The sequence below is a fragment of the Pseudoliparis swirei genome, chromosome 22 (genome assembly GCF_029220125.1).
Source record: "Pseudoliparis swirei isolate HS2019 ecotype Mariana Trench chromosome 22, NWPU_hadal_v1, whole genome shotgun sequence".
Lineage (NCBI taxonomy): Eukaryota > Metazoa > Chordata > Actinopteri > Perciformes > Liparidae > Pseudoliparis > Pseudoliparis swirei.
Genome location: NC_079409.1, coordinates 16,249,648 through 16,263,567, shown reverse-complemented (window position 1 = coordinate 16,263,567; position 13,920 = coordinate 16,249,648). Strand labels below are relative to the sequence as shown.

General features: G+C 44.7%; 1 protein-coding gene across 5 annotated transcripts in view; it reads right to left on the bottom strand.

The window, feature by feature from the left end:
• LOC130212724 (protein MTSS 1-like) overlaps positions 1-13,920 on the bottom strand; it is a 53,026-nt gene continuing 39,106 nt past the window's right edge. For 2 of the 5 annotated variants that reach the window (XM_056443867.1, XM_056443868.1), the window contains 8 exons: positions 13,619-13,716; positions 7,355-7,619; positions 5,733-5,846; positions 5,082-5,333; positions 4,696-4,881; positions 4,292-4,451; positions 3,903-4,160; positions 1-3,607 (listed from right to left, as the gene is read on the bottom strand). In XM_056443867.1, the coding sequence (XP_056299842.1) occupies positions 3,060-3,607; positions 3,903-4,160; positions 4,292-4,451; positions 4,696-4,881; positions 5,082-5,333; positions 5,733-5,846; positions 7,355-7,619; positions 13,619-13,716 (1,881 nt within the window). In that variant the 3' untranslated portion in view covers positions 1-3,059. The remainder of the gene's footprint in view (positions 3,608-3,902; positions 4,161-4,291; positions 4,452-4,695; positions 4,882-5,081; positions 5,334-5,732; positions 5,847-7,354; positions 7,620-13,618; positions 13,717-13,920) is intronic. The other 3 variants (XM_056443870.1, XM_056443871.1, XM_056443869.1) reach the window with 2 other exon arrangements.

Below are 13,920 nucleotides of genomic sequence, written 5' to 3'. Positions count from 1 at the left end.
CAAAATGTATATTTTTATTATATTGCTAAAGCTGTCATTACACACAAAAATAACAACCTTTTTACTTCCTGAAACAAACTGCATTATAGCCTGTTGAACTGTACAGAGAGATGGAGAGGTCAACTCTCCTCGGGGGGGTAATGCGCTAAAAACTAAACTAGAAACAAGGTGTTGTTGAACTTCCAAACCTCACGAACTATAAACGTCTTAATCATAGGATACACTGGCTTTTGGCAACTCTGATATAATATATATTTATGCTAGCAATTTAAATTACAGGTTGATAATATACGTTTAGACATGTTGGACGTCCAAAAAACAAACACAAATATTAACATCAACAATCTCCAGAACTGAATGCTCTCGGAAGTCATATCATCTTTGACTGTAGAGGGGGCTTCTGGACGCGGTGCATCCCTCCGCTGACACTTTGGTTTTAATTCAGGCAGAGATGACATCTTTCTTTTTTACATCCTTTCATCATCACTTCTTTTGCTGCCATATTGTCCATTTGGATTTCATTAAATACATAGAAAACCTGTTTAAAATATAGCTAAAATGTCTTTGGAAAGCGTAGGTCAGATTAGGTCACACATTGTTGACAGTGAGCATTTTGTTTAAATCTAATAATATTCTATGCCAACCAGATTAACAGTTCAATAACATGTTTTGCCTTAAAGCAGTTATTAATAACTGGGTTACAAACAAACTAAAATCATCTTCAGGGAACAGTTACACGTTTGCATGTCACCAGTCTCAGCTCAGTCGCTATAACATATATGTGAAACAGAAACATATTAATTTATATAATTATAAAATGATGATTCAGGCAAACTCCTTCTGAAGATATTCACTGTCTTGACTTAACAGAAACTGGTCTGGAATCAGCTTTACATCATGCAAATACCATTTGTCCCCGAACATTTGAACCCATAATACTGATGCAGGCTTCACCGTAATAAAACCAAAACATTTTTCAAATCATGACTCTGACTTCTGGAAGTCAGAGGAACACATGGAGTTTGCAGCTGCTGGTCGTCTTGAAACCAGCCAGCATTCATACGATGATCAGAATGAAGTGCAGCTACGCATACGTGTGAAATACGGGACATACGGGACGGCCATGGACGTCTCACTGATGGAACAACACACCATCAGATAGGACATGCATGGCTAGAGGAAACAACTCTATTACTCTGATAGTTTATATATACGTATAAAAATAGGTTGAGGACAAAAAGAAAGAAAAAAGACTTTTGCAGAAGAAAATAAATGAAAAGAAAAGTGAGTTATTGGATAACCTAATAAACATGTTCATACATCTGGACGTAGCTGTGGTCTCGCAATCAAAACACAGGCGATGACTCGAGTCGTACGGCTCTCTGAGGCCTCACATCTCCCACGACCTTCTTCAATTCCGAGACGCATTTTGATTTAATCGCCTCGTTTTTATTGAAACTAAATCTGCATGTCGCTACTTGTCACCTTCTATGGCACTAGAATTAAAGTTGGCGGATGTAAAAATAAAAACCTAATGGCTCAAGTGGACATGAGCACGCCGCTCGTGTCTCAAAGCAACAACAAAGAGCGATAAAACAGGTCCGGCATTACCCATCACTGCGTTCTACTCATAACCGAAGAAACAACAACAACAAATATTTGTTCTGATAAGAAATCAGATAAAATGTCTAATAATATATATATATCAATTTGAATTAATGTTGAATTTTTGACAAGGCACATCTGTACTTTTGACATTTATTAGTAATGTATTGAGCAATCGATGCACAGTGGGTCGTATAGTACGGCTAATAAATGCTACAAAAAACAAGGGGCTAATATATAAGAGCTCAGATATAAACACAAAGCACTGAGGAGTTCTACAAAGCTCAGCATGTAGACATGGCAGATTAAACAAATGCTGAAAACCTCACGGTCACAGGGTTTGATGATCATGACGTGAAGTCCGTAACGATCCGGTTTAAAGATGTGAACCGTAAGGATTGTGACGCTGTGGGGGAGCAGAAGGAAATGCAGAGTAAGAAGCACCAACACACTCCGGAGCAGCAGAGACACGCACAATTATTTACAAATCATGTCAACGCTAAAACTAAAAGCGCTCGTAACTCGTCGTGGCCGTCGCCGCCGCGGCATCGACCGCGTGCCGCTCTCGTCGCTCTGTAGTCGCCGGCCACTCTGACTCGGAAGTTCATCCGTGCTTCTCGAGCAGCTCTCCGTATCGCTCACGGCTCGGTCCCCGTCGGCTCTCGAGTGACGAGTATTTTACCGGCGAGGGGACAACGACGCGGCGTCAGGCCGTCCCTCCAGTAATCCATCAGGGCGACGCGCGAGACGTCGAGTGGAGGCAGCCGGAAGGAGTGTTTGTCCCACGATGGTAAAACGCTCCCCAAACAACGGCCGTTGGTACAGATAATACACACCGAGTGTTTTTACACCGAGAAGAGGCCGACGACAGAGTCCTCGTCCAGCCCTCTGCGTCAGGAAGTTACTGGACGCATGTGTCACATGTGTCTTTGCGGTTTTCTTAAAGAATGAAACTCACCGTAGTGTCACGCTGCTCTGTCCTTCTCTTGGTATTTATTCACACACGTATCCTCACGAGACGCTGCAGGCTCGGATTTGCAAAATACATCTTAGTGCTTTGGCCAAAAGCCTCTATTTGAGGAGCTAATGTCTCAGGTCTTATCCGTCTACTCATATAACTGCTCCACTTACCCTGAAGGTGTTGCTCCTCAGGTCAAAACCAATACTCTAACAAACTTGGCTTTAAAATATTTCTGCGGCATCATCTGCCGATGCAGAAAGTGTTACGCTGAACTACAGCGTATCTATGTATTGTGAATATTGAATGGAGATGGCTTCTGCAGTGAGCGCCTCTCCCAGGTAAACATCTCCAGGATGAGGAACGCGGCATGGCCAACAGGTGGAGCGCATCGCTCCTTTTGATTCTGTACATTTCTTTTCCAAAGCGGTGGATCTCATCGACGAACACGAGGAGGCGAGAGCCGGAGCCCACGCGTGTCTTTTGTGTCGAGTCATCATGGGACGCGTGGTCCGGAGCGGTCGTTGGTGAGGGTCCTCTTGAGCTTGACCCCCTTGCGGATGGCCAGTAGCATGTTGCCTTCGGACTCTTCTCCTGCCTCCTCACCTGCTCCTTCCTGCCCCATGTCAGTGTGCAGGTGCTGCTGGGTGGACAGGGCTGCAGGGGGAGGATTGGTTGTAGCCTGACCACTCCAGGACATGATGGGCAGCGTGCCAGGATCCTCCCTTCCGGCATATGTCGGAGGATCTGAGCTTTCTCCTCCTCCTCTTCTTCCTCCTCCCACCTCCCCGACACTCCTGCTCCCATTTACTGCTCCACACATATTGGGTACTGTCGGGGTCTTTACTGGGATGACAGGCGTACGAATAGGAATGGGGCCTGTTCCCCCGGAGCCTGACCGACGGCCGGAGGGTTTTGAAGAGGGGGTGCGGCGGATCGTGGCAACCCCAGGGGTGATGATGACAGGACCGTGGCCCGTAGAATACGAGCCAGAGGCATTATAGGTGCTGGATCCAGAAAATAGTCCCTGACCTGAAAACGTTCCTGCAACGATGGAACACAAACAATAATTTAACAATTACCAAAAAATGCATTGAAATAATATTGAAGTGCATTTCAGTTCGTTATACAGCAGTCTTTGTAATGTGTTAAGAATAAGAAGAACATGAAGGACATGACAAAAATAACACAACATGAAATATTCTTCCGATGAAGTATTTAGTATTTAGTAAGTGAGTCTAAAAGGGAGTTATCGACATAAACTAAGACGACACCTTCCAAACATGCAACGGCAAGCAAGTGAAAATGGAAAGATGTGAGTGCTGTAGTGCCTCTGTACCTGCGGAGGCTGACGGATAAGCCCCGGTGTGGACGGGTGTGGGGGGGTAGGGCCCTGCAGAGTAGGCCCCCTGCCCATGGTAATGAGTCTGTGTGCTGGGCAGGCCGGCTGTGGAGGCCGGCCGCTTGCTCTGGAACATGAGTCTGTAGGACTGACTGATGTCACTGTTTCTGGGGATGGTGGAGGACTTGTCAAAGTCAGAATGCAGCTGCTCAGGCTCCTGATCCCCGGCCATCGAGAAATAGTCGTAGTCTGAGACTAGAAAGAACAAAAAGAGATGTTAACGATGAACTGATACAAGATATTGGACGTTATGATACCGAAGGAAAAGAGTTTAGCAGCGTACTTAAAAATGGTTGACCGTTGGATTCTAGATTCAAGAGCGTTACCTTGTGATGGTATTGTGTCTTCAGAGCAGCAGGGTGTGTTGGTCTGGGTGCTGTAGCCACTGGAACACTGGATGGAGTCCCTACTGGACCTCTGGGTGTCGAGCTCGAGACCTCTGGATAAGGCCAGAGCCAATTCCTCATGGGCCTCAATATCACCAGCCTGGAGCAGACACCAAATCAAAGAAGAAACCTTTGGTATGGGGCCTGAGGTCTCACTGCTTGGACACAGCCAGGCAAAATGTATTTAAGTCATTAAAAGAATAAACAGGTAACAATACACACAAGGTGAAACAAAAACAGTAACTGAGGAAGCCAAACGTGGATATGTGCAATAAATAAGATACATAGAATACCTGGCATGAAGCGAGATCGGCTGAATGAAAGAGACGGGGACTAAAACTGACCTTGAGAGGTGCAGCCACAGTTCTGTTCTTCTCCTCCACCGATGTTTGTAGCGCAGCCAGGGCTGGCGCTGAGGTCGGCATACTGGCACTGCCATTAGTGTCCCTCGCAGCTGGCGTGTCCTTGTCTTTCTTCCTCCTCAGTGTGTTGACCATGGGCTGGTCATAAGGGCCGGGTTTAGCCCAGTCCTGTAAAGAAAGACATGTCAGTGTTCATGGTACTTTACATTTCTCTGATGTGCTTCTGATGAGCCCCTAACAATAGTTGTCAGTTATTTTCAGCTGCAGATTTAGATGCAAACAACAGTGAACAAAATGAGCACGGGTTGCATGTCGAACAAAGGAGGATGGGAACAAGTCGAACATCCGGACTGAGATGATGAACCAACCTTCCAGCTGGGGACCCGTGATGAAGGCACCATGGGGGATCCCACCGTGCCGTTGTGAAGTTGGTCAGGCAGCAAGGCTGAGGCCGGACGTGACCATGAACGAGTGGGGCACGAGGAGGAGGAGGTGGTGTAGGATGAGGAGGAAGGAGGGAAGAAGGGAAAGGCAGTGCCTGACCCTGACTCCAAACTCCCCCCGTTGGTATGCAAGTAAGGGGAATTGGCCGGACTGTAGTGGTCAAAGCCGTTGGACAACTGGATGTGTGTGTGGCGGGAGGAGGGATGGGAACAGAAAGCCCAAAACATGGAGCAAACACAAATCAGGATAAATTATTGAAAAGATAAACAGTGTAAAATAAAAACAAAACAGACCACAAAACTGAAATCACACAAATGAACAACAAATAATAATGAATCAATACGTGTCGAAACAACACAGAACGAAGGAAATGGACACAAATGTTGAACTGAATGAAAACTGGAGAAACCGATGCACATGCCGGGGGGTTTGGAGGCGCCTTCAACATTTCTCTGATGAAGTGGATGCTATGCACAGCCCCGTTTGAAGTTCAGTGTGACGAAGCTGTGGGCGCGTAATGCTGCCACTCCGGCGTGAAAGAGGAGTGACGGTTATGGTGGACGAGTGTGTTTCACCTTGTCAGTGGCGTGCTGAGGTGCACTGGCAGCAGCTAGAGGAGAGGGGGCGCTGCAGTCACTGTGGAGCTGCCCAGTTTCTGATACCTCAGAGGAGCTGGAACTGGGACATGGCTGGGACAGCGAGAGCAGCGGCAAGCAGGCAGTGGGACGAGACCAGAGGGGGGGGGGGGGTGAGCAGGGGGGGGGGGAGAGATTGGGGAAGAATTGCAAAGACAGACACGTCAGCAGGTAGACGAGCAGAGAGAAGCCGTTGGTTAGAGAGGAGACGATCCACGGGGCTCAGCAGTTAGTGAGGAGGAGGACAGGCAAACGACCGCTGTCAAGAAGGCGCACCGGGACTCACACCGGAATTAATTGCATGGACATCAGAAGCTTTGTTATGGGAAGCACAAGCAACGGTCTTCTTCTTTAGAACATTGAAAGTATCCCCATAAAACTCAACATGTGGGACTTCTATTAGCGCTGGTTATTTTATTGACGTTAAAGGCACAACGAGTGGGATTTGTCGGTCGCGGCGCTTGCCAGCGGGTGAAAGAGAACCCCGGAGTCACTCTCATTCTGGTTTTTTCCGAGCCGCCTGATATTTTTGTCACAACCTCCTGGATTCACGCTGTTTTTGTATATTTAGGAACATCCCAAATGTTGTGCCTTTAATAATATGACTGTTGGGAAATAATCTTTTGCATGCTGCCCAGGAGTTTCGGCCAGTCACATAACTACACCTTCCATAGAAGTGAGTGTTGAAAATGGATGGACGTGAATGAGATCCACATTAAATGTGCCCATCCTGATTGACCCCTTGTGAAGGCGTTAGCCCCGTTTATCCTGCTCTCGTTCAGGCATAAACTACTGTAACCACACCAAGAGTGAGGCAACACGAGTAAGGCTGGTTCCTGAGACTCTACTGTAAATGGGTCGAGTAGGGACTTGCCAAACCACCTTCTTTGCGTCATAAAAATGTGGAGTCTAACTGTGCCAATGTGTTCTGCACAGGGGAACTCTGGTTGCTGGCGTGCAAACAAAATGTCAGCTTGTGCAGCCGCTTCTCATGGTTGATCTCAAACCACAAACCCCATGCAGATAAACCTCTGGATGACCACATTGATAATGATCTGGAACCATGTGTCAGACGGCTGGATACAACTGACAGAATGAGACCTGCCGATAGAGAAACACTCTTGGTGCCTTTAAAATACCCCGTTGACACTGTATAATTATTTGACTGTGATACATTTCATGAAAATACAACACGCGGTACGCTCCAGCCAAACCGCAGTCTGTCACAGCAGTCGGCTCGTTAATAGCAGGATGGGGCTGACCTGTTTTGCCCTGGGATAGAATGGAGGCCGACTAATTTCCTGGGCATTTATGCCATAATAATAGCAGTAAAATGACTTCACCATGATCACATAGACGTACCGCTGCCAGCTAACAGCCTCTCAGAGGAAGATGTGTGAGAAAAGAGGTTTGTGGATTGCTAGTTTGGGGTTCTCCCTCTGTCACTTACTACAATGACTTTAGAAGAAAAAAAATCACATTTGGCTTTGCAGTCTCAACCATCTGCACATACTTAAAGGCACAATTAGGTAAAAGTGTGGGTAGCTGAGTGTTTTTCTTACCTTTGTTTCAGCTGCCATGGGCGAGGATGACTTGGACAACGTGTATTGGTCGTGTGATGAAGAAATGAAGCCCGAGTCGTGGGAGGAGATGCTCGAGAGCCGGACTGGGGCCTGCTGGGGTAGCGTGGAGCTACGGTACCGTTGGCGGGGGTGATGGTGGTGGAAGAGGTGGTGTGAGGAGGAAGAGGAAGAAGAGGAGGAAGGAGAATGAGAGTGAGAGCCACTGGATCCCCTGGAGTCACTACTGTTAACGCTGTTCAGACTACTGTGAAAGGGGAAGCAGTGATGGTTGAGGGGAGGACCAGAGAAGTGTGGCAGTGACAGGCGGGGTAAAGAGAATCAAGTGCACCCAAAGACATGGATTGAAGAAGGAAGGTTGAATAAGAAAGATAAAGGGAATAAAAAAAGAGGGAATGAAGGCAGGGAATTGGGAAAAGACAGGGTGGGAAACAATTAACACAGCACACCAAGATGCAGCAGGCAGTGACTGAGGCCAATGCAGTCAGAACCACCAACCAACATGAGAGGCGTGACACCATAATAACAATAATTACAGTCGTGCCTTTGAGAATATTCACAAGGAGCACTCGAGAAAAGCAAAAGCAGCTAATTACTGTGTAAATTGAGAAGTTACGATTTGAATATCTGAAGCAGACATAAGAATGGTGTATTGCAAAATGTGAACCAAATCATGTACAAACTAAAAATGAGGGACATTTATAAATTGCAACGCATTAATAGCATAAAAGCCGTAGTGTCATGATGATTTGTGAATTAAAAATCATTCATCTTAGGATCAAGAGAAAACTGTCTGGTGGTGGAATGGAACTGTTAAATAAATCCTCTCTAGTGGGTTTTAAATGCTTTGAGAACCTGGAGAGCAACGACACACTCCCATCAGGACAGAACATGTAATCTAAGTTTTGATTCAATCACAGAAATCCCACCACCCCCAAATTGACAAATGCACAGCAATACACAACCCGGGCTTCACATAACATTTCTTTCTTTGACGCAGAACAATTCAGAGACAAATATCATTGGGAAACGAACAAGAAGCAGGCGGCAAATGGTAGTCGACCTGGTCCGAACAGCTACTAAAACAAAAGTATCCTTTTAGTTTATTCTTAGTTATCCATTCATCCGTTGATTTATGTATGTGTGTCGTTCTTTCGATAAAGTGGGTCCACTTTAACTGATTTCAGTGGATTGAATTAATAAACAACAATCACCAACAAAGAGGAGACGGAGCAGAGATACAACGAAACTAGGACAAAGCTTTCGCAAACTATTCCATATTGACCACTGGGTGGCAGACAGAGCTCGTAGAACACCAGAGCTTTTCTTCATGTCCTTGTTCCCCACCGTACTCCACTGATGAAACTGTCTCTACTGTACTCCACTGATGGAAACTGTCTCTACTGTACTACACTGATGGAAACTGTCTCTACTGTACTCCACTGATGGAAACTGTCTCTACTGTACTCCACTGATGGAAACTGTCTCCACTGTATTACACTGATGGAAACTGTCTCTACTGTACTACACTGATGGAAACTGTCTCTACTGTACTACACTGATGGAAACTGTCTCTCCTGTACTACACTGATGGAAACTGTCTCTACTGTACTTCACTGATGTAAACTGTCTCGACTGTACTCCACTGATGGAAACTGTCTCTACTGTACTCCACTGATGTAAACTGTCTCCACTGTATTACACTGATGGAAACTGTCTCTACTGTACTACACTGATGGAAACTGTCTCTACTGTACTCCACTGATGGAAACTGTCTCTACTGTCCTCCACTGATGGAAACTGTCTCTACTGTACTCCACTGATGGAAACTGTCTCTACTGTACTCCACTGATGGAAACTGTCTCCACTGTATTACACTGATGGAAACTGTCTCTACTGTACTACACTGATGGAAACTGTCTCTACTGTACTACACTGATGGAAACTGTCTCTCCTGTACTACACTGATGGAAACTGTCTCTACTGTACTTCACTGATGTAAACTGTCTCGACTGTACTCCACTGATGGAAACTGTCTCTACTGTACTCCACTGATGTAAACTGTCTCCACTGTATTACACTGATGGAAACTGTCTCTACTGTACTACACTGATGGAAACTGTCTCTACTGTACTCCACTGATGGAAACTGTCTCTACTGTCCTCCACTGATGGAAACTGTCTCCACTGTATTACACTGATGGAAACTGTCTCTACTGTACTCCACTGATGGAAACTGTCTCTACTGTACTCCACCGATGGAAACTGTCTCTACTGTACTCCACTGATGGAAACTGTCCCCACTGTACTCCACTGATGGAAACTGTCTCCACTGTACTACACTGATGTAAACTGTCTCTACTGTACTACACTGATGGAAACTGTCTCTACTGTACTACACTGATGGAAACTGTCTCTACTGTACTCCACTGATGGAAACTGTCTCTACTGTACTCCACTGATGGAAACTGTCTCTAGTGTACTCCACTGATGGAAACTGTCTCTACTGTACTCCACTGATGGAAACTGTCTCTACTGTACTACACTGATGGAAACTGTCTCTACTGTACTACACTGATGGAAACTGTCTCTACTGTACTACACTGATGGAAACTGTCTCTACTGTATTACACTGATGGAAACTGTCTCTACTGTACTACACTGATGGAAACTGTCTCTACTGTATTACACTGATGGAAACTGTCTCTACTGTACTACACTGATGGAAACTGTCTCTACTATATTACACTGATGGAAACTGTCTCTACTGTACTACACTGATGGAAACTGTCTCTACTGTACTACACTGATGGAAACTGTCTCTACTGTATTACACTGATGGAAACTGTCTCCACTGTACTCCACTGATGGAAACTGTCTCTACTGTACTCCACTGATGGAAACTGTCTCTACTGTACTACACTGATGGAAACTGTCTCTACTGTATTACACTGATGGAAACTGTCTCTACTGTACTACACTGATGGAAACTGTCTCTACTGTACTACACTGATGGAAACTGTCTCTACTGTACTACACTGATGGAAACTGTCTCTACTGTACTCCACTGATGGAAACTGTCTCTACTGTATTACACTGATGGAAACTGTCTCTACTGTACTACACTGATGGAAACTGTCTCTACTGTATTACACTGATGGAAACTGTCTCTACTGTACTACACTGATGGAAACTGTCTCTACTGTACTACACTGATGGAAACTGTCTCTACTGTATTACACTGATGGAAACTGTCTCTACTGTACTCCACTGATGGAAACTGTCTCTACTGTATTACACTGATGGAAACTGTCTCTACTGTACTACACTGATGTAAACTGTCTCTACTGTACTACACTGATGGAAACTGTCTCTACTGTATTACACTGATGGAAACTGTCTCTACTGTACTCCACTGATGGAAACTGTCTCTACTGTATTACACTGATGGAAACTGTCTCTACTGTACTCCACTGATGGAAACTGTCTCTACTGTACTACACTGATGGAAACTGTCTCCACTGTATTACACTGATGGAAACTGTCTCCACTGTACTACACTGATGGAAACTGTCTCTACTGTACTACACTGATGGAAACTGTCTCCACTGTACTACACTGATGGAAACTGTCTCTACTGTACTACACTGATGGAAACTGTCTCTACTGTACTACACTGATGGAAACTGTCTCCACTGTACTACACTGATGGAAACTGTCTCTACTGTACTACACTGATGGAAACTGTCTCCACTGTACTACACTGATGGAAACTGTCTCTACTGTACTACACTGATGGAAACTGTCTCTACTGTACTCCACTGATGGAAACTGTCTCTACTGTACTCCACTGATGGAAACTGTCTCCACTGTATTACACTGATGGAAACTGTCTCTACTGTACTACACTGATGGAAACTGTCTCTACTGTACTACACTGATGGAAACTGTCTCTCCTGTACTACACTGATGGAAACTGTCTCTACTGTACTTCACTGATGTAAACTGTCTCGACTGTACTCCACTGATGGAAACTGTCTCTACTGTACTCCACTGATGTAAACTGTCTCCACTGTATTACACTGATGGAAACTGTCTCTACTGTACTACACTGATGGAAACTGTCTCTACTGTACTCCACTGATGGAAACTGTCTCTACTGTCCTCCACTGATGGAAACTGTCTCACTGTATTACACTGATGGAAACTGTCTCTACTGTACTCCACTGATGGAAACTGTCTCTACTGTACTCCACCGATGGAAACTGTCTCTACTGTACTCACTGATGGAAACTGTCCCACTGTACTCCACTGATGGAAACTGTCTCCACTGTACTACACTGATGTAAACTGTCTCTACTGTACTACACTGATGGAAACTGTCTCTACTGTACTACACTGATGGAAACTGTCTCTACTGTACTCCACTGATGGAAACTGTCTCTACTGTACTCCACTGATGGAAACTGTCTCTAGTGTACTCCACTGATGGAAACTGTCTCTACTGTACTCCACTGATGGAAACTGTCTCTACTGTACTACACTGATGGAAACTGTCTCACTGTACTACACTGATGGAAACTGTCTCTACTGTACTACACTGATGGAAACTGTCTCTACTGTATTACACTGATGGAAACTGTCTCTACTGTACTACACTGATGGAAACTGTCTCTACTGTATTACACTGATGGAAACTGTCTCTACTGTACTACACTGATGGAAACTGTCTCTACTATATTACACTGATGGAAACTGTCTCTACTGTACTACACTGATGGAAACTGTCTCTACTGTACTACACTGATGGAAACTGTCTCTACTGTATTACACTGATGGAAACTGTACTGTACTCCACTGATGGAAACTGTCTCTACTGTACTCCACTGATGGAAACTGTCTCTACTGTACTACACTGATGGAAACTGTCTCTACTGTATTACACTGATGGAAACTGTCTCTACTGTACTACACTGATGGAAACTGTCTCTACTGTACTACACTGATGGAAACTGTCTCTACTGTACTACACTGATGGAAACTGTCTCTACTGTACTCCACTGATGGAAACTGTCTCTACTGTATTACACTGATGGAAACTGTCTCTACTGTACTACACTGATGGAAACTGTCTCTACTGTATTACACTGATGGAAACTGTCTCTACTGTACTACACTGATGGAAACTGTATCTACTGTATTACACTGATGGAAACTGTCTCTACTGTATTACACTGATGGAAACTGTCTCTACTGTACTACACTGATGGAAACTGTCTCTACTGTATTACACTGATGGAAACTGTCTCTACTGTACTCCACTGATGGAAACTGTCTCTACTGTATTACACTGATGGAAACTGTCTCTACTGTACTACACTGATGTAAACTGTCTCTACTGTACTACACTGATGGAAACTGTCTCTACTGTATTACACTGATGGAAACTGTCTCTACTGTACTCCACTGATGGAAACTGTCTCTACTGTATTACACTGATGGAAACTGTCTCTACTGTACTCCACTGATGGAAACTGTCTCTACTGTACTACACTGATGGAAACTGTCTCCACTGTATTACACTGATGGAAACTGTCTCCACTGTACTACACTGATGGAAACTGTCTCTACTGTACTACACTGATGGAAACTGTCTCCACTGTACTACACTGATGGAAACTGTCTCTACTGTACTACACTGATGGAAACTGTCTACTGTACTACACTGATGGAAACTGTCTCCACTGTACTACACTGATGGAAACTGTCTCTACTGTACTACACTGATGGAAACTGTCTCCACTGTACTACACTGATGGAAACTGTCTCTACTGTACTACACTGATGGAAACTGTCTCTACTGTACTACACTGATGGAAACTGTCTCTACTGTACTACACTGATGGAAACTGTCTCCACTGTACTCCACTGATGGAAACTGTCTCCACTGTTCTACACTGATGGAAACTGTCTCCATCCCCATTGAGAGGCTCTACAGGACAGATTGTACATGTATGTATGGTGTACATGTCATGCTAACAAATAATCTCCAACATGACCTAACCATCCATTGTACGTTGGTTCCCCTCCTCTTTCCCCTGCTTTCTAAATGCATTTTCTATCCAATATAACTGTGACACACTGAATCACAAAAGGCTCTTATGGGTAAAGTCGGTGGATGTGTACTTTAAGGACAAAGTCGACATTCCTTATTCATGGCTAGGACTGATTGGCTGTAGGGGCCTACCTGCACATGCTAGACTTCCGGGACATGGTGGTGCTGGGGGATGAGGGTGGTGTTTGGTATGACCAACCATAGTCTGAGCCTTTAAGGTCCAAGATCACCTGAGAGGGAGGGACATATTAGTTCCAGGGCATAATTGTGAAGAGGAACAGCTCTAAACACAGCTGTATTTAATCCCAGAAACGTAACCAATCCTAAATCATCCCGGACTAAAAGATAATAATAATAACTTTACTTTATCCACTCCCAAGGAAATTCGTTCTCTATATTTTCCTCAGTTATTAGTTATTAGTGTGCAGCGGGGT